Below are 24,632 nucleotides of genomic sequence, written 5' to 3'. Positions count from 1 at the left end.
GCATCCCCCACCCTGCATCCCCTCAAGTACCCAGAGGACCAGGAGCGGTGTTTTGCAGGGGAAGACGATGTCCTCTCACAGTTCCACACATCCAAGAGCTCAGGGTTTATGGAAATTTGGTATTGGGAACTCCTGATAAACCAGAGAGCTCTGCTCCCACTTTGTGTCTCCGTGTCTCCCTGCTGTTCCCAGGGCAAGGGCAAATCCTGCGCACACCCAGCCCTGAGACACAACAAAAGCCCTGAGCCGCTGCATGCGAGGGATGTTTAATTGCATTACAACCACCCTCTGTTATCAAGGCATCAGGAGGGGAGTCAAAACAGGCACTTTGATCCCTGCAGAGGCTGAGAAACAGCAACGAGCAGATCTGGCCAAGGTGCAAACCTCCTCCTGCCTCCCGGGTAGCAGAGCCCTTCCCGAGCGGGTTTGGGGCTGAGGAGCCGTGGCCTCTGGGAGGGCAGCAGCACACACAGCAGCAGCCAGCCACAAGGAAAAAAAGCCCATCAGCGGCCACCTTGGCTTTGCTTTTCTTTCCATTATTAACATCTTTAAATATAGAAACAAAGCCGGGTTTCAAAGCAAAGGCTGGGTCTGGAGCTAGTGGGCAGCCCATGGAACAGGGATGAGCATCCCCTGGGATCCCAGCTTGCTCCGCCCTGGAGATGGGGGAAAACCCTCCGGGAGGTAAATATTTACTCTCTAAACACAAACTGCTGCCTGGAGGTTAACGAGGCACAAACCCACCCTCTGCACCGGGAGCCATGGGCTGGCAGCGTGGCCGGGGGGTGCCTGCTCCCTGGGGCCGGTGGGGAGCGGGACAGGGGATGGACGTGAGCAGCAGGATGGGGCTGAGCAGGATCATCCTGCTCCTTCCCAGGGCTTCCGAATGAAAAACCACTGCAGGCAAGTGAGAGACACGATCGGCACTAACCGAATTGAAACTATTTTCCCTCTCTACTCGACCGGCTCTGCAGCCGTTGGGGAGGATTTATCTCCACTGTAAACCCACGAGCAAGTTCAATCTTGTTTGTACCTGGCAACGAATCCAGGTTAAGCTGAGGCCAGTGCTAACGGCTCCTGTTCACACACCCGCTGCTCCGGGGGCCCAGCACCTCCCTCGCCCTGCTCCACGGCACGGATGTGGCTCCCAGAGGGATGGGGCTGGACAGCAGCATCCACTGGAGCCGGTCAGCACGCCCTGGTCCGGCTGTTGCCCTTCACAGCCAGGCTGGGGTTACCTGGCCTCGGCCTTGCAAGGATGATCCCCTGGGAAGGGGGGCGATGGGGACCCGCAGTGGGGGGGCCTGAAGGACTCACTGCAGACACACGGGTGAAGAACAAAAGAGGACTTGGACGGGGTTATATTTTAAAATGCTCATATATTTTCTTCTTTTTTTTTTTCTCCTTTTTTCTTTTTCTCTTTTTTTTCTCTTTTCCCACAATTCTGGTACAATTGTTCATCAAACACTGGCGTTTCCAGCAGCAATTCCTGGGTTTTTTCCTTTTTTTTTTCTTTTTTAAAGTGAATAATAATACACGGTAGTGATTTCACAGTAAAACAGACCTGCGGGAACGCCGGATATACGTGACAAAAGACACCCCCAGACCAGCCCCTTCCCTCCCCACCCCACAAAAGGAGATCTTGGAAGTGGGGGGGGGGGGGAAATAAAAAGTTCATTCCAAAAAATTATTTCAAAAGAGATTTCATATAAAGCCTTTAAAACACGTCAGAATTCCTCCCTCCTCTCCAGATCCCTGGCCCTGGGGCTGCACACTTGAGAGCAAGAGAGGGAACGGAGAGGTTATAACAATCTCTGTAGAGGAAACCAAACCATCCAGAAAGAAAATAGCCAAGAATACGGAAGGGATAAAATTACATTTGTACAAAAATAGATTTTCACTTTATTGATGCTTTAGATATTTTTCCTTATCTTTTCTTTCTTTCTTTCTAAATGTTAATGTATTTTATTTGTTATCTATGCATCCCATAGCCAAGGCATCCGTCGCTAAGTACTGGGAATCGCTAAAGCCAGTCTTAAACCCACCTGCTGCTCAAAACACAAACACAAACAAGGAAACAAAACAAAAAAGCATCTTAAAATAGATGCAGTTCCTTTGCCACGAGGAATAAAGATCCAGATTTGGCATCAGCCAATGCGGAGAGGGCTGCGGATACGATGTACTCGCTTACATGAAGCAAAAAAAAACCCCAAACAAACAAAAAAGCAAGGGAAAAAATAGGGAAAATGGACTTAAAACAAGAAACCACGAGAAGTCTGTAATTGCTACAGTTATAATATATGTATATGTGAGTGAGGCTATTTATACAGTGTATATATCTACAGTACATACATGTATACACACGCACATACGTGTCAGCTGAAGCCAGCCCATGCTCGCCCAGCACTGATGGGGCCAGCACCAGCTCCTGAGCCGTGGTCCCATGTCTTGGGCCCAGCACGGGAGCTGTGTGGGGCTGGGGCTCCCTGCACCCATGGGTGCTGGGGGATGCTCAGGAGGCCTCAGCACCGCAGGGGTGGCCCTGGACTCACTGGGTTGGGGTTCAGGCTCAGCTGAGACGTGCACACACACAAGAAGGCAGCGAGGAGCATCCAGGGTGCAGGCGGTGGCTGCGGGGCTGCTCTTTGAGCTATCTTTAGAAAATTAAAGATTGTCCCACCAACGAGAAGGAATTACCAAAAATAAGAATTCAGCAAGAGATCACCCCAATCAAACCAGGTTCCTGCTGGAGATCTGGTTAAATCACAGTCCTACCTCCCGAGCGGATCATGCGCCTCTTTTAACCACGTATCACCTCCTCAAACAAGCCTGGAGAATATCGATCATTAATAACATGAGGACAAAACAAAAAGCCCAAAGTGAAAGAGAATACAAATGAAAGACTCAAACTCATGCACAAGCACGCTGCTTTAAGGCTGCTGTGGCAGATGGGGCCGGACGGATGCACAAAAGCTTTTCCTGCTGCCAGGGCTGGTGGTGTTGGGGGGCTCTGGGAGCTGATCACAAGCATCCAGGACCCTCTGACAACCTGTGTGGCTGCTGGGGACATCAAATGGGCTTTACGAAAGCAACAGGGTCATGCTGAGCTACAGCAACACGAGGGCTCTCAGCCCAGGCCTATGCACAGTCCTCCCCAGTGCAGGACCTGAGGCTGTGCTCTGCTCCAGTGGGGAAACTGAGGCATGCAGACACCCCCACAGCCTCCCCTTTGCACCACGGGACTGGCTGAGGACACCCCTTGCTCATGGCAATTTGATGTCATCACGTCAAATGCTAAATGGGATGGGATGGCACGGCATGAAATGAAACGGGGTGGGATGGCATGGCATGGCATGGCATGGCATGGGAGCTCCCACTCTGCAGCCTGGCAGCACCAGGGCTGCAGCCATCCAGACCTCAGCCTTGCAAAGCCACCAGAGCCCAGCACCAACCAGCCCCTCCCAGGCCCTCCATCAGAAAGCAGCGGTTCCACCCCACGGAACCATGGCTTGATTCCAGCCCAGGGAGCGCCGGCCCTTCCACAGCCGCCCCTCAGCCTCCCCGGCCAGGGAGCCCCAGGCTCCTTCCCACTGCTGAGGGCGGCACTGGGGGCCGCAGCGGCTCTGGGCTCCCACCTCCCCGTGGCTGCGCCAGCCTGATGCTGGCACGGAGCCGCCTGCTCGTGTTCCCTGGCACCCGCTGCGTGTTCCTGCCTCTCGCTTGGTTTTCTTGGCAAAGCCCTGCAGGGTGAAGCTGTTTAATAATATTTTCAGCGGCGCGCAGGCTGCTGGAGGAGCGCGGCCAAGCACCAACCCAGCCCAGCACCAACCCAGCCCAGCACCAACCCAGCCCAGCACCAACCCAGCCCAGCACCAACCCAGCCCAGCACCAACCCAGCCCAGCACCAACCCAGCCCAGCACCAACCTGGCTGCGCTGCTTGGGGTCGCTGCTTCAGGCCAGGCTGAGGGCAGGCGATGCCCCGACATCCTTACTTTCTTTAGCAATGAGATGGGCTGCTCCACTGCAGGGATGGAGCTGCCGGGGGGGTGACAACCATGCCCCCCCAAAACCAGAGGTGGGCGCTGCTCCATCCCCCTCCAGCACAAAGATGCTTGAAGAGACAGTTACAAACCCACAGGGAGCAAGAAGAGAAATACCTTTGGGACCTAACACTGCTGTTGTAAAGCACAGAAGATACAAAAGTGAGGGGAAGCCCTTGGCCAACCACAGGCACCTCGTTCTTGGCTCTGAGCTCCCCTCGCTGTGCTGGACAGCCAGTCCTGCCAAGGGGGGAAACCCCGACATCCCTCATCGCTTGCTCTGCTGGGCTTTGCTCCCTGGCCGACCTCTCTCTAGGGAATCCCATCCCATGGGGTGTGGGCACATTCCTGGGACTGTGTCCCTAATTCCCATCTCCCTGCTGTCCCCACACCAAGCCTCGAGGGAAGGACCACGCAGAAGCCAAGGTGCTGCTGGTGCTCTCAGCATCCCAGATGGGCTAGGGATGGGCATGGGCTGCTCCTGCATCCCCATCCATCTGGGACCTCCCAGCCCCACATATACGGGAGAATCAGGGCAGGGGGTACCCAGCTCTTGCTTCACTACTAACAAACAGCCACAGTTACCAGCACTCCCACTAACTGCTGTTTGCAGTGTTTTACAGAGCTGCTGAATCAACAGGAGCAGGCTCCTGCGTGAGCTGGAACCCCTGTGCAAGGGGAGGGCTGGTGGAAGCCAGGGCTCAGGGTGTTCCTCTGAGCCAACCCCAACAGCTGGAAATGCCCCTCAAACCTCACGAGACCAGGTCAGGACCCAAAGTCCAAGGAGGAGCCGTTGCTGACACCAGCTCCTGCTGCTCCAATGCAACAGCCCATGAAATCAAGCATGGTTCCAGCAGGACAGGCTGGACCCAGCCTCAGGAGCAGGGCTGTGCCGGGTGCCGGTTGCTGGATGCGCTGCTGAGGGCTGGGGTCCAGCAAGACCCTGTGAGCTGGGGAAGGCTGATGCCAAGTCCCTGGCAGCCTTAAAGCACGTGCTGCAGCCAGCTCATGTCCACGGGGCAGCTCCACACCAGCAGAGGCATCTTTGGGAAGGGCAGTGATGCCCGGCTGTCCTGGGGATGGCAAAAGGGGGTTTTTCAGGTGCTGGTGCCCATGGGACCCTCTGCAGGGTGGGTGAGAGGGAGTCACCGTGTTACTGGGGAGGCATCCAGCTCAATCCCAAATCCTCTGCTCCCACCTGGAAGGAGAAGGCTCTGTGCAGCCCTGGGTGACTCACGTGGGGCAGTGAAGGAACCCCCGACACTGCTGCCACCAGGTACAGACCAAAAATTGAATTCTTTTTTTTCTCAATTTTTTCTTCTCTTTGTCAAAAGCTCCATCCTCCGAACAGAGCCAGCACCACCCGGCGAGTCCAACCGCTCCCCTCGCTGCCCGGGGCGGGGTGTCCCCATGTCCCCAGCCCGCCCGGGGGGTGATGCTCACCCCGATCCGGAGCTGCCGGGGCAGGGTGTGAGCCGCGGCGGCGGGTGACAGGCTCTGTCCACTCCCACTTGTCCACACATAGCGCAGGGAACCAGCGAGCAGGTCTGGAGACGCAGCAGTGACAGCAAATGGAGCAGGGTGAAGGCGACCAGGAGGCAAGGACGGCGGCGGGGGGGTCCCCGGCTCAGACGGTGCCTCCAGCGCCGGGGGGAGGAGGCGAGGATGGGCTGGGCAAGGGGAGCAGAGGAAGGGGCCCATGGGACCCCGGCCGGGCGAGGGACTGACCCGGCAGCAGTTCTCTAAGTCATTTGGTGAGGTGCTTCCAGCATTTCCATCAAGAAGGTGTCGATCGGCGTGTCGCCTATTAGCTTGAAGAAGAAGAGGTGCTCCAGGCATTTGAGGCCGATGGACCGGAGGGCTGGGAGACGCAGCAGGAGCTTGGCGAACCTGGGGGCAAGAGGAATGACCTGGTCACACATCCCATCCACACCCCTGCTCCTGCCCTGCCCCACAGAGCTTCCCTGGGGGCTCCTGCTCAGCAGGGCTGGGGGTCAGGTGCAGCCTCTTCTCTCACCAAAGCCATGGAGCTACACCCAGAGGAATCATGAGTTATGTCCCCAGCCTTGAAGAGCAGGTCCCCACAGTGGACACTGACAACGTGCTGAGAGCTGAGCTGCAAGAGTCCAGTAAGAAACAAAAGGCCATCCCTGGGCTGGGGAGCACTGCTGGCTTCGTGCATCATCATGCATGGGTATGACCACTCAGTGAGCACCCTGAGATGCCCATGGGGTCCCACATCGCCTGCCTGCACCCTGCCTGCACGCAGCCCTCGTGCGAGTGCTCTCAACATGGAAAAAGGCTTTTTAATGGCCAGGAGCATGTGTTTGGTTTTAGTGCTGCACAGCCAGGGCTTGAACATCAGCAAAGGCTGAGGCAGCGCAGGGAGAAGGGGCTCTCCAGCACACACACACACACACACACACACACGGAGTTATTCCATGCGTGCATGCTTCTCTCTCCCCATTTTTTTTGCTGAGCTGGCGAGAACGGTGGGAGCGGCGCCAGGAAAAACAGCTCAGCCCTACCATCCCATTCAGGAAGTTTCGCTTTAAACCAAACCAGATGATGGCTCCAGCCCTGGGACGCGGTTAACTGTGAGATAACCGGCCCGCAGCACACCCTGCCAGGGCTGCAGCCCGAGGGGAGGAACAGCCCCATTCCCTGCAGCTGCCAGGCATCACCCCAAGCCTTGCCCATGGCGCAGGGGGGCACGGCTGGGCTGTTCCTTGGAATGACTCCATCTCCCTGCTGCAGAGAGGTTCCCTTGTGCTGTCTACACGGTGCTCACCGGCTCTCCATGGCCAGGACCAGGCTGCAGCCCCACACCAAAGGGCACCTGAAGCAGTGGGAGCCAAGCACTGCCCGCAGAGAGGCGCAGGACACCCACACTCGCCCCACCAGGTGTTTGCTCAAGCACAGGAAGAACTTGTTTCCAGCCCCAGATGGGGATCGCATCGTGCCGTGAGACCAGGAGGATGGAGAGAGCTCCCGAGAGCTTCCTTCAGCTCTTGTGCAACCCTGGACTCCCAGCCCACGAGTTAACCCTCCCGAGGCACCTGGGCTCATTGCACCATCGCCCCGCACCGCAGAAGAGACGGAGCTAAGGTCAGCAGTGCCCAGCCGCAGCTCTCAGGACAGCCCTAAGCACGCAAAAGCCTTTCAGGTCACCAGAGAAGGGTGCTGAGGCTCACACAAGGAAGTCCCCAGACCAAGGTCTTTCAAAGCCAGTGAGAGATCAAACTCCAGAGCCTCCGGTGCGGGTACCAGACCTGAAATACCGCCTCACACACCCCTGACCACTGAGGCAGAGCCCCGAGGACCTGCCTTTGAGCCGCGGCTCAGCGGCTCTGCTGTCACGCACAGGGCTGGTGGATGAGGAGCAGGCTGTCCCCGTGCCAGCCCCCTCCCAGGCTGCAGCACCGAGCAGCAGCGTGCGAGGGCAGCACGGCTCAGCAGCGCCGGAGCTCACCCCAGCAGGGAACCAATGCAGGATTGCTGCTGGCCACGATTCCCCAGGCAGCTCTCCCGGGGCCAGGTAGGGCTGGCTGAGCGCACTGAGCCCCACGGGGAGCAGAGCTCCTCTGCACCACCACAGCAGCCAAGCCCGGGTCTGGATTTGTTTAGGAACAGCAATTTAATAACGCTCTTGGAAGGGGAGCTGGCCTGAGGTGCACACAGACCCTGGAGAGGAGAGGTAACGGCCCCTGCTCCATGCTCATCCCTCACCACGTCAAACACATCCTAACTCCCTGCCACAAGCCAGCCAGGAGCATCCAGAAAGCCCCTCAACAACCCTCGCTATCATCCACCAGCACACTGGTACCCAAACAGGGCAGAAAATAAGACCGATATCCCTTCTGATGGCGTGATGTGCCCACGGCATCCACTGCTGGAAGAGCATCCTTTCCTCCACTGAGCCACCCAGGTGAGATGCGAATCCCAGTTGTGTGTGTTGTTTTTCCCGGTATTCCCGCCTCGGCAGCAACACGCACAAGCAGCAGTTTCCAGCGCTCTGCCTGGGTTCTCAAGCGACTGTCAGAAACTTAACTGGCAGTTGCCAGCTTCAGGCTGTAACTGGGAAAATGCGCCCACTCAGCTCCAGAGCAGTCCAGGAAAGCATTCCTAATTCCCCCTCCCATTCCCAGCTGGATTGGGGGAGGCGGGGAGAGGAGAAAAGAGCATCAATTGAGGCTTTCACTTCCCAGCAATGATGCTCATCTGCCACCGAAAATTAACTCCATGTGCGTCTGATTTTCACTGTGGTTTGTGCTCCGGGGTTGCCAAAAGGGAAATGATGCCCTTCCCCCTGCTGCGGGGGCTCCCAGGGCTCAGCACCGACCCCATCCCGGCTGCATGTGCTGCAATAGACCCCTCTGCACTCACAGGGCACTGCCCAAGGACCTTCACAGCTGAAGCAGGGAGAAATGAGAGGTTTCCCTGCAGAGAAATGCTCACTCCCAGGAGACCTGGGAACAGAGAGCCCTGACCAGAGGGACCCAGCACCCACATGCAGGTGCAGTGACCCTGATCGGAGGGACCCAGCACCCACATGGAGGTGCAGTGACCCTGACTGGAGGGACCCAGCACCCACATGGAGGTGCAGTGACCCTGATCAGAGGGACCCAGCACCCACATGGAGGTGCAGTGACCCTGACTGGAGGGACCCAGCACCCACATGGAGGTGCAGTGACCCTGACTGGAGGGACCCAGCACCCACATGGAGGTGCAGTGACCCTGATCAGAGGGACCCAGCACCCACATGGAGGTGCAGTGACCCTGATCAGAGGGACCCAGCACCCACATGGAGGTGCAGTGACCCTGATCAGAGGGACCCAGCACCCACATGGAGGTGCAGTGACCCTGTGGATGGCTCTCAGAGCCTGCCTTGGGCTGCAGCCCCCTTTGCACCGCAGTAACTCACCTCCCAGGCTGGTCGGGGTACTTGTGTTTGCAGTAAGCCTCCAGCGACGCGTACACCTTCTCCCGTAACGCCTCCACCTCGGACGGGTTGGAGAGGCCTTTCGAGTCTGAAAGGCAATGGAAGGACCATCAGCCAAAACCTTGCAGGCAGGCAGGGAACCCCCTGTGCTCCCTCCACCCCTCCCGGCACCACCAGAGCAGGGCACGGTGCGGACACAGGGTCCCAACCCCAGGTATTTATGGCTCTACCCAGCACCTCTCCGGGAGCATCCAAGCCCTGACAGGTTTGCACTGTGACTACAGCTCTGTTTTACCCCACCTTACACCCTGACCCCAACCATTCTGGCTCATTCCAGTGGTCACAGACCCTCATCTGAAGGGATTAAGCCCTGTCCTTGTGGGATTTCTCCCTCCAGAGCACTGTGGCAGGGCTGAATGAAGAGTCTCTGCTCAGCAGGTCCCCAGAGGCTGGCTTTAGTAGGGTGAAAGGGACAATCAAGCCATTGATATCCCTGAGCACACGTGCCATGGGAACCTCTCCAGATTCCCCTTCTTTTACCATATACGGCTAATCCCGAATTACAGACAATAAATTACTGCTGATTACAGGGAGGGGGGGATGAGAAAAAAAAGCCAAGCAGAAAAACAACCCAGAATCAGCACCAAACCTGGGGCAGGGCCTGGCCTGGTGCCGGTGGGAAAGGACACAGCAGGAGCCATGCTGGGGCACAGCCCACACTCCTGCCAGGGCAGGCAGGCAGGGAAGGGGGGCCGCACGTGGAGGTCTGCCCTTGGTTGCTGTCTGCTTTTGCTCTGGGCTGACCCTCTCTAAAACACAGAGACCCCAGGAGAGCTGCGCAGGCATCTGCGGGCTGGCAGCTTTGCTCCCCACAACAGCAGGGATGAGCCCTGGCACTGAACGTTCTCCTTGCCAAGGGTCAGGGGGAGGAGAGCAGCAGCGATGGCTCCTGGAGTGTGTAAACCGAAGCAAACTGCAGACAGAAACTCAAGTTCTGGTGCGTTTTATGAGCACGTTTCACGGCTTTCACCCTCTCCAGGTCTTCAGAGGGCTTTTCCAGAAACACAGTTAATAAAAGCCCTTGGATGACAAGGCTGGGAAAGAGGACAATAATGCTCATGCTCCGACCTCGCTCTAATCCACACTTTTCTCCTAAAGGATATCTACATTCAGTTTTGCTCCTATTCAGGGACAATTCCCTGAAGCACCAGAACTTTGTTTTCACAGAACCGCTGTAAATCTGAAAATGGGCAGAGTGTGATGTGGATCGAGCCAAAGCCCCTCAAGCTCAGCAGAGAGCTCGGCTCCAACAACAGCATTCACCATCCCCTTGGATGATCACAGCCGGGTCCCAGCCAAGGCTGAGCCCTGCATAGGGAGTATTCTGGATCATGAAACTGAGCTGCCTTCTGCAAGGGGAGAACATCCCTTGGGAAGGGAGGCCTGGAGAGCAACACAGGGCATGGACCCAGATCCATCCCTGGCCTCCAAGGGATGTGCTTGTAAGGTGGCAAATGCACGTGCAGCTCTTAATTCAACTTGCATCCTTCTTGCCCTGCCCTTGGGAGTTGGGTACCCTTAGTTATTTGCAATGGAGCTTTACAGGTACGAAAGGGAGCCAAAAGGATGCAGCATCAGCCAGGATTGAAGAGAAGGTAACGCATGTACCGGGGTTGAAGAGGACAATGGCTCGCAGGCAGCCTAGCTCTGTCTTGTCCATCTGCATGTCTCGCATTTTTGACACGAGTTCTGTCAGTACTCTGCAAAGGACACAGAAACCACAGGCATTAGCATTGGAATGGAATGGAAACAGCCAGGTGAGAGCCAGCGTGCCCCTGGGGCACGGGCAGTGAGGCCAGGGGACAGCGCTCGCTTAGACCAGCCCAAGAGATGCCCTCGCTGTCCTCCTGGATCAAACCCAGCTCATTAGGGACATCAATAGCTCCTGTGAGACACATCAGGGACCATAAAAGCAGGTTCAACGTTCACCGAGACTCCGGCACCTCAGAGCTGCCTGAAAATAAGCAATCATAATAAAGACCCCAACAGGTATCTAAAAGCAATTTCCTCTGCGGGAATATTTATTGCTCCCTTTGCTCTTGCTGCAGGTGCCGGTCATGAAATATTTTCCATGGATTGGCCAGATTTTCCTGTTGGATCCTGCAGTGAAGTCATGGTCCTGCACTGGTGACCTCACAGCAAACAAACGATGTCACCAGCTCTGAAAACCAACTTCCTGACCAAGCAAAGGCACGAAGGCGGTCCCCGGCAGCCTGGCTTTAGAGCCCTTTTCCCACAGCCGAGATTAAAGAGCCCTCGGGATACGCATGCGGAACCTGCGGGCGCGTTTGGTGCTTTCTCACTGTGAGAATAAAGTCGCATCTTGCTCCAATTAAAGATGAAAAGAACTCAAGGAGTGGCCTTCTCGTAACAGTAGAAGGCATCTGGACCCCATGAAAGGGGCTTTGATTTGCACTGGGCAGCCTTCTCCCTGCCTATTTCGGGCTGTTGGTTTCCGCAGGCAAGGACCACGACACGGTGCGTCCATGTACACTATGGGATGGACACAGCTCATCCCCGTCCGACCCCTCAAGCAGGCTGCAACGCAGGGATCGGAGCAGCCTGGCCTGGGGATGGGAATGCCCGGGAAGGTGCCTGCCCGGCGCCCGGCCCTCTGCCCACCTATCAAAGATGGCCCCGACGCCGGCGCTGTGCGCGCTGTTCCGGTGCACGTGCAGCCCGGTGGCAAGCAGGATCCCGTCTTTCACGGCTATGGAGCGGTGGGAGAAGGAGGCGATGAGGAGCTCATTCCACCCTGGGAGGAGAAAACAAGCAAGGCTGTGGGTTAGAGCCATGGGGTGCCCGGTGGGATTGGGAACCGGCAATGTCACCTCCCTGGCGCTAGAAGGAAACTGCTCAAGAGCTGCCTTTGCTGGATGGAGATGGGAAGGGAGTGGAAGCCACCCCTTTCTTGGATGTCAGGGCAGGAAAAAACCATTAAGGCACAAATGCACTAAAAATACATGGCTAATAAGGGAAGCAGCTTCCTCTATAAACCTCGCAGGCACCAGAGCAAACAGCTCTGCCCTGCTCCTCTCACTGTGAGCCCCGAATTCCCCTCCACCCTGCATTCTCTGAGCAGTTCAAGCCCTGTTAACACTTTGTGTGGCTACTGGGCTCACTGTCAGGCCATCTCGGGCACACAGGTTCAGGGTCCATTAAATCCGGACCATGAAAACTCTGACTGCAGGTTTGTTGCTTCTGCCATATAGATACGGGCAGGGATCACCTCTCCTCCCTCCTGCTACTGTACAGGGATGTCCTACGTTCACAAACTGCTCCACTAACAGCTTGCCCTAGTTGCTTGGAAATCAGCTTTTGTCTCATTAGTTACTGGACATGGTACTGGATGGGAAAACACATCCTTTGAGCCCAGACACCATGGGAGCCGTTGGAGCTTGTTACAAATGGGGAAGGGAAGGGAGACGTGACCTCCCTCCCCACCATCCAGCTCTCTGCCTAATTTAACACCTCTTCATTCCCACCCGAGTTCAAGAATGCCTGAAGCAAACCCTTAACAAAAGAAATGCTGCAAAGTTTGAAGGCTGGAAATTTTGGTGGCTTTCACCCATCTTCAGTGGGACAAGAGGGATCTTCTGCAACACGCAGCACGTGGCCTGAAGGTGCTCTGGGGTCCAGAAACATCAGGACATCGGATTGCGTTTTCTTTCCCATGTTGAAGAAGCAATACAACAACATCCTTCGCCTCCTCTCCTGCCACAGCAACGTCTTCTCTCACTGCCTGGACTAAGCACAAGGTCCCCACGTGCTGTATTTACCTACTGCGGCAGAGATGGGCTGTGCCGTGAGGAATGCTGACAAGGAATAAAGTTCACTCTTTCCTAAGTGGCCACAGGATGTTTCCACCCCAGTCACGGGAACATTTACTTGGCGATGCTGGGCGAGGCCTGGCGCCTGCAGAGGGATTGCAACACTGTGGAACCCAATGGGACAGAGGAGGGGACGTGGGGCTGCACCCGGGCTGCAGAGAGCACCTCCCAGAGCCAGCCCCACAGAAAGGGGCTGTGGGGCTGCCCACCAGACCCACAGCAACTCCAACCAACAGGACCCAGGGCTGGTTCATGTCCCTGGAGCACAACATCCCTGCATCACAGCATCCCTCCGTGGCACCAGCTCTCTCAGCTCTGCCCTGACTCTCAGCCACCAACGATCACCCTCCCGCCGCAGCTCCTCACAGCCCCAGTGGTGCCGAATCCAGCCTCCTGCTTGCCAAGGATACATGGAAGCAGTGAGGCTGCAGGGAGCTGCCAGCATCTGTGCTGGGTTTATTCCAGCTACAGAGCACTGGATTAATCAGCATCCTTCAGCTGAATTATTCCCATTTAGAGCTGGAATGTTTCAGCTGGAATGGGGAACCTATTTCTACCCAGTGCTTTCACCAGAACATCCCCAAAGAGCTGACAGGATAGAGGCAAGCAGGAAAAATCAGGGATAACCACAGGCAGCACATCCGAGTTAGGAACCAAACAAATCTACCCAAAGGGTTTTGCATTTCAGGACAAGCTCTGGAGAAGCAGAGCAGATTCCTCTGACTCTCATCAAACAAGGTGGCTGCAGCCTCTGTGGATGCTCTGGCTCCTCTGGAGCAGGAAAGGCACCTGGCAGCGCAGTGACCATTGTGTGAATCCATCCCACTCCCAAGTTTCCTCACCAGCCCTATAAAATGAACTGCAGCTGCAGATGTGCTCAGCATCCTTTGCCAGCCTGGCCTCAGTGCAGAGAAAACATCAGGTTATTCCTGTCTCAGCCACAGCAAGCTTGGAAACAAGAAAACCCAGCGAAAAGAGGCTTCAGAAGCTGGTTCCCTTCTCCAGAAAGCTCAGAGAGGGAAGATTCTTGAATGATTCAGGATGAGAGGAAAGCTGCTGCTGGCCCATGCACACTCGCACTCTGCTTAGCTCTGCCTCCAGGGACGCTGGAGCTGAGCCTCACGATGCTCTCAGCTACATTTAATACTTCAATATTTCATGGGCAGCTGCTCTCCGCAGGCCACTCGCCCCATTCAATAATAGATGGAGGCCCTGGTTACCTGGGGGGGTCATCTGAGGCCCCGGCAGCAATGCCTGGAGCAGGGAGCCCATCGGAGCCATTCCAGCTCAGAGCCACCACGAGACCTGGGATGGGGTCTGCAGCCCCCTCTCCTCCTGCCCCATGGAAGCAGCTTCATCCATCCTCTTTTCTTCCTCTTTAAGGGAGCACCAAGCCAAAGCTGTTTTAATGACTTATCTGCTGACTGGAGCTTTGCAAGGAGCTTCATGCCTAAAACACAGCCTCATTGAGCTCTGCTCTTGGTTTCCTGCCCTCCCTGGTCCGTGTGTACAACCTGCCAGCAGCAGGAGCCTGCATTTACTCGGTGGGAGAAGACCCCTTTCTTCAGTGAACTGCTTTTCACCTCCCAAAGCCCTGCTCCTGCAGACCCCTGCAGCACAAGGGAATTCCAAATAAACCCAGGGAACTGCATTTTCATCGTGGTGGGTGGGAGAGGCGATGCCTCCCTCCCCCCTTCTGCTTTTAATTATGATCAAACATTCTGGTCTGATGAGATCTCACGGAGACCCCGAGCACACTCGGTCTTCCAAGCCCAGCCTGGGAGGAAGGCAGCGTGTGGCTGCCCTGGTTTAACCACCCCGTGCACATCCCGAGCTCCTCACCCATCCCTGATGAAGCCAGGCCACTCTTCAGCTGATTGGCAGCTGTGCAACATTCTGGATCCCATTCAGCAACACGTCCCTTAGGGCTTTTAGAATCCTATTTAGCAACTGAATTATCAGAGCCTATTACTCAGAATCACTAATGGCTTTCAAGTGGCTGGGACCTAAATCTAAGTGTGATCCCATCACTGGTGAGATGCGGCATTCCTGCATCCCAGAGCCCCAGGGGGATGCTTCCCACTCACCTGCTCTGAGCAAGATGACCTGGTCATCCAGGGGCAGCTCCGAGAAGTGGGGGATCCTCTTGGCCCACTCCACCAGGGTGAAGAGCTGTTTGTCTGCTGCCTGGCATATGTTTGTCACCGGGTCATTGGGCTGCCAAGGAAAGGAGATGGAAAAGTTGGGAGGGGGCAGAGCAAGGAGAAGAGAGGCTGGAGGAGCAGTCGAAGGGGTTTGCTGCCTCCCTGCTGCAGGGAAGGACCTGAGGTTGGCAGCACCCCAGAAGTGAATGTTATCAGGAGGTGACTTGGCTTCTCCACCAGAACCAGGAGTGCAGAGACCCAACATCCATCACAATGACTGATGACTGACAGACCAAGTGAGCTCCAGCCTGGGGAAGGGCAGGCTCCCTGAGCCAGCATCTCCTGCTCCATAAACCAGCATGGGGAGGGGGGGCATTGCAGAAAAACAGAGAAAACCCCTCTCCTTTGAAATATTACCCTGTAACAAAACCCATCTGCTCTCAAGGAGGACAGTCAGCCTAAACACACCAAATCCCTGTTTAAAGGAACTGCTAACAGCTCAAGTGGGCTCATGATTAGGAACTGGAAGAGCCTGTCTAAGCCTGGCCAAGACAGACCTCACTAGTACGAGTGTGTATATAGGGTTTACCTCTCTGGACAGGGATGTATGAGCCCCTCCACACGTCCCGCTGTAATCCCTGCTGATACCTAGCAGCTTTGATTGTACGAGTATTTTTCTCCCATGTCCTTAAAAGAGCAGTTTCCCAAGCAGAGCAGCAGTGTTTACTTCACCCCTGGATCACAGGGGAAGGGTGTGATTTTGGAGGCAGAGCAGACACAAACACCGGGGTAACCTCTCGCTCCTGCGAGCCGTGGTTCCACTGGGATGAGGCTGTTCCTCACCCGGAGCTGGCTGCGCCCCAGGAACCCCCCCCAGGCTGGGCAGACCACGCTGCTGACTCCCATCCCAGCCCCTCCGCTGTTCCCTGGAAGCAAACACAAACCCCAGGCCTCAGTGGCCAACGTCTCCCATTCGCCAGGCTTAAAATACCCAGGGTCTGGCAGCTGAGGAGCCTCTTCACCTGTTCCGGGCAGAGATGGATGGGGACCGGCTCGGGTTCAGCAGAGCAGCCCAGGAGCATCGCTACTGGGATCATCCCTCCTGCTCCGCCCGGCTCCAGCAGCTCCCCGAGGGGCACAAGGGCAGGGGGTGTCACTTGGGGGAGCTGGGTACTCCCTGGGAAGGGGATGTGAGCAGGGACTGGGCTTTTCTACAGGAGAGGGAGACGAGGTGGGGTTGCCACTGGACAACAGGAAAACCTTCAAGTGGGTGCAAGTAAGAGCTTTGTAGCCTTAAGGGTTTCACTGGAAACAGGGAACGTAAGCATTCAGAGGCACCTGCAGGAAGGGTGAAGAAAGGGACGCCCGTGTCCAGGCTACAGGAACATGACTGACCTCAACTCATCTAAGCTTAATCAGCAGCCAGGTGGAGAACCCAGTGTCCTGGCTCCCATGGGAGGGGGACATGAATTATGGAGACCCCAGGCTCCAGCAGAACCTGACTATGGAGCAGCAAGAGCCTGCACGCCCCATGAAAGGGTGATTTCAGGGAAGTGGGATGCTTTTGCCAAAGCTTTGATCAGGGGCTGCCTCCCGCAGGGCGTCCCTGTCCCTAGGGCTCGCAGCAGGCAGGCTGCTCATCCCTGCTCTGCGGGCAGCACAAGCTGTACCCAGCCTCCGTGCCCCTGCCAAGCCCCAGCGAGGGGCCCAGCCTTTAATTACACCTCGGCTGGCAGCTCCTGGAACCACCTCGGTGCTTCCTGGAAGAGCTTAATCACGGCAGCGGAGAGGCAGCTGAAAGTGGCAGCGCCGGGAGGGCCCTGCCTGGCTCCGGCAGGGATCGGCACCGCGGCGCTGGAAACCCTCCCCGCGCACCCCCGCAAATCCCTCCTGCAGTAAATAGCAAGGGCACGGAGCCGGAGTGTGACCGGATGAAAGGACACGCGGGCACCTGATCCCGCTGGAAAACCGGAGCTTGGAGACATCTTCCAGAAAAGGGGGACTTGAAACCAAACGTTCAAAGGCCAATTAAGAGCTGATGGGGATAAGAGCTCTCAGTTACAGGCTTTGCCGTTCGGTGGCAGGAGCCCATCAGAGGTGGTGCTTAATGCTGGAACAGGGGGAACCCATCCTCACACCCCCAGTGCTGCCCAGGACAGGTACCTGCTGAGGGTGAGACCGGCTCTCCAGGGACGGGGGTCACACAGGGTGGAGGAATCCTGCAGCCCTGCTCATCCATGGCTCACAGGACCCTACCTGAGGGTCCACCCCTTCACCAGGGCCAGCAGCCCAACCATCATCAGCTCTTTGCAGCAGCTGAAGAGCTTTTATCAGGGGTTCACAGGTGCAGCTACTTGGAGTGAGTGTTTCAGTGACTGATGGTCACCTAAACACCGGGTACCCTCCCACCACCTGAGGCAGAAAGAGAGCAATTTGCACCACCAGATCCGTCTGTCTTAGCTCCTTTCTGCCTGGCTCAGTGTCCTGCCACTCACAAGGATCACAACCCACTGCACTCCCCATTCCCAAAACTTCATCTATTCAAACTATGAATGTACCCCATCCTCCCTGCTGTCAATCATGGTGTTGGGATAGAGGTCCCCTCCCTGGTCCCATGCTCAGCCTCAGAGCAGCAGCCTTCATCAGCAGTGTGCTTGGATATCTGGGCTGCTGGATCAGCTCCTGGGCTGCAGAGCCCCTGGCCCCCGCTCTGACCAGCCCTGAGCTCTGTGCTGAAGCCCCGCACTGGGGTGGAAGGAGCTGGTGCCAGCACCAGCCTGGCCAAGCAGAGGGCCCGGTGCTGGGATCTCTGCTCTGGGAGCAGCCAGGGCACCAGGAGGTGACAAAGTGACACAAGAGCATCTGTGAGAGGAGATGATTGCTCCGGCAGCACCTCCTGCGCACAGCCCGGTGGGAACATCCCCGCAAGTGCTGGAGCTCTGCAGCTCCGGCAGCCTCAGTGCAGACAGACCGAGGTGCAGGGGCACAGATAAAAGGACCCAGGGCTCCCGGCTCACAGGAAACGGCTCGAGGTTTGCCCCTGTCTGTCCGGCTGCCTTTCCCTCGCAGGGGCTCCCAGGGGAGGGCTGGGAGCAGGCAGCTCCTCTGTCTTCTTTCACCTCATGCAGTGGCCTCGTCACTGCGAGCTGCTGACCTCATACATCTGCTGAACCTGCTACACATGTCACCTCATCGACAGAAGCTGCCTGACAATAACAGGGCATTTCAGCCAGCCTCCCGCTCCTATTTAGATGCAGCACACATCCTTGTTCACAGTAATGCGTGTTGAATTATGCAGGAACCAGCTTTCAATTTGCTACAAGAGGCTGAGGAGACGCAGTGCCAGATGAAGCCATTTATTTCAGCTCGCTCTCTGGGGTTTGTGTTCAAGGCAGCACAACGCTGGCTGCAGCTCTCCTCGAGTCTTTTCAATCCTGATGGCATCAGAGCCCCTCGCTAACCACAGTGGAGCTGCCCCCTTCAAAAGCCCCTTTGCAGCTCCATGGTGACGGGACCCTCGGCTGCAGGGCATCGCTCCCAAATGCAGGTGAGTACCATGGCCCTGGATCTGCTTCTGAACATCATCTCCATCCATAGCAGGAAGCCTTATGCACTGAAAGCCCTCACCCAGCAAGCCAGCCACAGAGTATCCTTGTAGGTAAAAGCCAAAAAGAGCATCCCATTGAGGCAGTCAAGGCTTGGACTCCCACACACTGGGATCTGCTGTCAATCCCTGCCAGAGAAGGTATTCCTGGCTCAATCCTCCAAGCCTCATATAAAGTATTATTGTAGCAGCAAATACTGCAGACTGCTTGCTAGACTTGCTGGAAATAGCTGCATTTCATCATCCCAACCCCAGAGACACCAAGCAGAGCTGTAGGAACTGCAGAGGGGTATTTCAGTGCGTGACCCTGCTCGGGGTTAGCTCACAGAGCCCAGCTCTACCTGTGCTCCCCAAGGGCTGCACCAGCCTGGGCAGCGAGTACCTTCTCTGTGACAGGGCTCCTTACAAGGGCTTTGCATAGGCTTTATCCTAGAAACAGGGCTGCGATAGGCTGGCTTTCACATCTGGAGGCAGCTGCTTTGCAGGGAGGCTTTTCACAGGCTGGCTTTAACCTGCAGGTATGGGAATCTCTTAGGAAAGGGAGCAGGTGAATCTCCCTCATCGCAGCTGCTCACTCTTTTCCCATTTCTCTCCTGTTTGCACAAAGCCCTGTTAAAGCCTGGATGCTTCAAGCAGGCCCAGTTATAGTGCAAGCTTCTAAAGGGGACCACTTGAAAGCAAACTCCTCAACCACCTCCTGCAGCTTTTCCCTTCTCGGAGTCCTGCAGCTCTGTAACTCTGCATCTGAGAAGTCACAGCCGGCTTTCACAGCTCTTATCTCCCTGCACTTCAGCCACTCAGGTCTGCTTGCTGGCTCGACTGGACTCTGAGCTCCCGATCACCAAGGGTCTCCCTGCCCTATAGCACATGGGGCTCTTGACTAATATAGAATCTTCTCTTGAGAAGGAAAGTCCCATTGCTGGGGCCTGTGCAGGGGCAGGGGCTTTGCTTTCACCTAGGCTGCTGTACTCGTGCCATTCACCCTGATGCCCCACAAGCCATCCCTTCCCTCCCTTGGGGCCAAGGGGAGCGGTGCCTCACCGAGCTCGGTGTCAAGCCCATGTTAGCTTCGATGTACGTCTCTGTCTTTGGCTCCACCGCCAGCTCAGCCTCCAAGATCTTCTCCACGGGCATGTCCTCGTTGGCGCTGCTTGTCGACTCCACCTCGTTCTCATTGCGGTCCTTGCCCCGCTGCCGCTCCTCCTGGACAGCTGGAAGGGGACAGAGAAGGGACAGCGTCAGTGCAGGGCTCCCGGCCACGGTGCCAGGGCTGAGCTGGGCAATGGCGCTCCATGGAGCTACAGGAGTTACTTCCCCGTAAAACCCAAAGCATCCTCAGACCTGCGGGATCGCACAGACACCCACCCGACCTTCCCTCCAGCGTGGTCAGTGGGTCTCGGACTTGGATAGTCCGAAGGGGTGTGCAGGAAAGAGAGGCTCCTGCTCAGACCTGGAAACTTCCCATTGTGTGGAGGGAGAGGTCCTGGAAGCAAAAAGGTTGAAGACAAATGATGAAAAGCAAAGCAAGTCACCGCGGGAGAGGGAAATGGATGGGTGAGGTGACAACATAAGGGAATCCTAAAGAAAAGAGAAATGGGTCAGTTTAAAGCTAAGTCAGTTCAGCCACCTTCTGAGCTTGTCAGTGCTGAACTTCCATGGAGGGCATGTCATGCATCTAGCTCCCTGGTCCAGCAGTGATGTTAACAGCAGGGGTGCCACCGGCAGGACAGTGGTACCGTGGGACAGGAGCTGGAGCAGGGACTGCGGCAGGAGCCCCATGCAAACCATCATCCTGCCTCTGGGCAACTCGAACCAGACAGGAGTCACCTGTCCCAAATCCTGTGTGGTAGGAATAATCCAGCCAGGAGCACGTCACATGGTGGTGAGTAAATGTCTGAGCAGTGCAGAGATGAAAAACACTTATTAGATGCTAATAAAATTCTCATTAATGGTGTCCCTTTGAAGCCAGCACACGCTTCCCTAAACCTGGGAAGTAGCTTCATTCAAACAGTTCCATCGGTAACTATCTCCTCCTCAATCATCGCGTCCCATGCCCCAAATCTTCCAGGCAGGAATGTCCCTGCTTGGTCTACCCCAGCCAGGTGAGCTCGGGTTCCTGTTGTGGCTTTTCTCCATCTGGCTGGATCCTGCTCTTCACTGTTTGAGGCCAACATAAAATCCTGCTTAAACTTCTAACACACCCCCCCTCCCGCCCCCCCGCTTTCTCAGTCATCAAAAGGCTAGAGATTCTTGCTTAATGCCAACCCTTCCTCAACAGCACAGATGCACCAAAGCTCCTCTGGGCACAGTAGAAGAGATAAAACACCCACTAAATAACAGAAAAGCCTGAGAGGAATGCAGACTCTCAACAAATGGGCTTTTGTAAAATGACTTAAATGCCAAAGACCTGATCACAGCCACAACAGGGCTCAAGGATAAAAGTGCAGCACGTGAGATCAACCTCCTCCACCGCTGGGACCACTCCACTGGGAAGTGGTGTTGGTCCAAAAGACACATCCCCATGCTCAGTTGCCAGTGACTGAGCTGGACACCGGGATGTGTGGATGCGATGCAGGACATCCTTGCTGGATGGGGCTTTCAGGGATGCCCATGAGGCAGCGGCTCATCTAGGTACCGAACCAGTCATAGATGTGATTTTCTCTCCCTTCAGGCAGCTCAAGGATGAAGAGGGAACAGCTTCACTTCATGTGAGCAACAGGTTTGCTCCTGCAGCAGCTCTGTGCCCAGCCCTGGGGTGCAGTCGCCGGTGCACACATGAACTCCCCTCTGATGGTCATCTTCCAGTCACCTCATCCCTCCAGGTGTGGCAATCCCAAAGTCCCTCTGCAGCATCCAGAGGTTGAATTCATTTCAGATCTCGTGTCTCTAACCCCTCATTTCAGATTGGCCCATGGGTGACAAAGCTCAACACATCCCAGAAGCCGCAGGGATTTGCAGTCATAGCCAGTGGTAGATGTCTGCAATTTATTGCAATCAGTATTTCCCTGCTGAGGCCCTGAGCTGGTGCTCCTTGGTGGAGATGCTGAGGGACACATCACCATTTCAGAAGAGAATGGGGACTGTGGCTCTGGACATGGAGAGAAAAACAGCAGGAGGGGAGGGGGAAGGAAAGGAGTAGGTATGCAAAGCAAATCAGCTTTATTTTTCTTTCAATCATGCCGTAGGGGATGTCTGTGTGAAGGAACATCAGCAGTGAGGAGAGCCCTCACCACAAACACCTCAAACCTTATCCCTGGAGTCCGCTCCCCGCTCCCACTGGGGACTGGTCAAATGAACTATGGTGGAGCTGACAAATACATTTTTCCCGTGGCTTTGGTTTGGGAGCTGGTTTGTGCTTTAGTTATTTTATCTATCTTTAAAAAAAGAGAACTACAAACGTGGCAGCTGCACAGCAGCTCGTCTGGTAATACTGAAATGGGAATACCTGGTTCTTCTCGGCTTCCCAGGGGTCCTGTGCGCCGGGATGGATGGTGCTCCATCCCTGTAACACAGTAAAGTTTAGAAACAATGATCATTATCTCACTTGGTTCTTGATGCTTCTGCTGGATCTTTCTCTTCCATTCATGGAAGCTGTAAACTCCCAGGCTGAAGAGAATACTCCAGCTGTGATTGGCTCCTCCAACCCCAATTCTCCCTTGTGGCACAATCACTGTATATTCTCTGTATATTATACAGGGTGCTTCTCCCTCCTGTCTCATGTGGATCCCTCGAGGGTTAGCAAGGACAGGGCACAGCATGGCAGTGCTGCCAGCTCCCATCTCTTGCTCCTCATCCACATCCCGCTGTGAATGTGCCCTTGTGCTTGGCTCGGTGGGCAAGGAGACATCCAGAGGATGTTCAAGAGGATCTCGGGAAGAGGATTTACTTCCGTGCCTGTGATAACAAGGCACCTGACAGCGTGACCTACGAGGACCCTTCCAAACCTCAGGGGGCTCTCTTGCTCTCACAGCAGTAGGATGGTGATAACGAGGTAAAGGGCTGGAGAACACATCCCCAGTGCCACACAACAGGAGGGACGGGCTGGCAAGAGCCCTGCAAGACCGGCGTGACCCTCCTGTGTCCCATCACACTCAGTTACCGCCTCAGCAGATGGGCTTGTAGGGATAAACCATGGGGCTTGTGCGGGCTGGAGGCAGGAAGCCACGGAGGGGAGCCTGTGTCCTTGTCCTCCCACCTCGCTGCTCGGGCTGCAGGAGTCAGACAAGATCCACTCTCAGGACGATGCTGTTCCAAGACTTTTTCTGGTCAGGAAAGAGGCACAGCATTGGATGTGTGTCTGTTCACCTCCAGTGCCGGAGGTGAGCCAGGCCCATGGCTTGCTGCAACCCAAAAATACCCTCCTGAGGGGCAAAGCCACCCCAGGCTGTTGGTCCTTCTTCCTCACTCTGTGCTTTCAGGGATGAGCTTCCGCGTGCTCTCCTGTGCTTGTGGCTGTGCCAATGCTTTTAATTGTCTTCAAGGAGATTCATGTGGCTGCAAGGGTTTCTGGTCTCATTTTCTTAACGCAAGGCAAGCATCCAGACCTCGCAATCCACTTGAGGAGAAAAAAAGCTTTTGTAGTCCAAGAGCTTCACGAGGCAGCCCCACCTCCTCCAGCTATGCCTCAGCCGAGCCAAGGACAGAAGCCTGTTTTCCATGGCACCTGATGAAGAGTGTCATTCTGCTTGATTTGGCCTGTGCTTGCCTCAGGCTGGTTGCTGTCATTTTTCATCTCGAGCTTCCCAGCCCATCTGCACTTCCCCAGGCCATGGCACAGCAAGAGACGAAGCCCCATGTGTCACGACCACTTCTCTCTTTAAGAACCAAATCACCTCATCCCATGGACTGCAGATGAGCCCCAGCTGCCCACGTCCAAGGGCTGATGTGCAAAAGGCCAGACCCATCCTCTGCTGGTGTGCCCATCCATGCTGGGCTCCTTGCCTTTGCTAAACAAGGTGACCAAACCAACCAGTGCCAGTGGTGGACTCAAGTAATGAATGTTTCAGCTGCTGGAGAAGACCAAGCTGCTCCTGAGGCTCTGGAGAGGGCTTGGAGATGCTGAGAAACCACCGCAGCATCCCCAGCTCGTGCCACTGCATCACGAGCACTATGATGACCATTGCTGAGTCCCTGTGCTGTGAGCTCCCATAATCCCAGTCCTACAGCAAAAGTTCTTTCCTAGGCCTGGGCTCCTGCAGAGAAACCCGATTCTGCCACCTGCCCACTAATCAGGTGTTAAACCCTGTCAAGTGCTTGCTGTCTTTAACACGCGGTCACAGATGCCACATGGGCAGTGGCAGCGGGTTCCCCACACCGGCCACTGCCCGGCCATGCTCAGCACCGGCTTTTGTGCCAGAGGAATGTTAAGAAGAGCAGAAAGAGGCCCAAAGGGACAGGATTTTCACCACGACCCTCCGTGGGTAGCAGCATCCCAGGCTTGTTTGTTTGCTGGGAGAGACATGGAGGCACTGACGGCTCCTCATTACCACTTACTATTAATACAGACATGTGTTTGTTTCCGAGATGAAAATCCATCCATCCATCCAGGAACAATAGCGTGATGACTGGCTTGGGGCTTGCTTCTTTCCATGGAGAAGGATAATTCACTCCCACCAAAATTGGACTGAATGGGGTTTTCTCTGGGGGACAGGCCCAGCATCTGGAGCCCCTGGGCAAGGGGAGCCCAGCACCAATGCTCAGCTCGGTCCTTGGGGATGAACAGAAGATGCACTTTCTGGCCTTGGTTCTCCCATTCTTCTTAGCACACTCTGATCTTCTCCTGCTTTCATCCCTTTTGCTCCTTGCCATTTCCCAGCAAATGTAGAGTCCCCAGAGCAAACAGGGATAACGATGCTTTCCAGACCACTCCAACTGGATGCATTTTGGGCACATGCCCCAGCATCACTAGGGCTCTGGTGGTCTCCAAGCCCCAAACCTGCTCAGTGTTTCCTGAGCCTGCAGGTGGGTGCTGGCTGGAGAGTTTTGGGGATTTCTGTTTCACTACTGGTAGG

General features: G+C 55.7%; 1 protein-coding gene across 2 annotated transcripts in view; it reads right to left on the bottom strand.

Annotated features, from left to right (window-relative positions):
- Nucleotides 1-5,336: 5,336 nt before the first annotated feature.
- The window catches only part of RXRA (retinoid X receptor alpha), an 89,938-nt gene continuing 70,642 nt past the window's right edge, over nt 5,337-24,632 (bottom strand). For both annotated transcript variants that reach the window (XM_061476885.1, XM_061476886.1), the window contains exons 5-10: nt 19,663-19,832; nt 14,961-15,090; nt 11,666-11,798; nt 10,652-10,743; nt 8,966-9,071; nt 5,337-5,931 (exon numbers count right to left, since the gene is read on the bottom strand). In XM_061476885.1, coding sequence (XP_061332869.1) covers nt 5,784-5,931; nt 8,966-9,071; nt 10,652-10,743; nt 11,666-11,798; nt 14,961-15,090; nt 19,663-19,832 — 779 coding nt within the window. In that variant the 3' untranslated portion in view covers nt 5,337-5,783. The remainder of the gene's footprint in view (nt 5,932-8,965; nt 9,072-10,651; nt 10,744-11,665; nt 11,799-14,960; nt 15,091-19,662; nt 19,833-24,632) is intronic.

This window comes from Pezoporus flaviventris, unplaced genomic scaffold (genome assembly GCF_033815535.1).
Source record: "Pezoporus flaviventris isolate CSIRO_AGI_PZ_B2104156 unplaced genomic scaffold, CSIRO_AGI_Pfla_v1 ptg000097l, whole genome shotgun sequence".
NCBI classification, from domain to species: domain Eukaryota; kingdom Metazoa; phylum Chordata; class Aves; order Psittaciformes; family Psittacidae; genus Pezoporus; species Pezoporus flaviventris.
The sequence above is the reverse complement of the archived record's forward strand: the minus strand, read 5'-3'. Positions and strand labels throughout refer to the sequence as shown.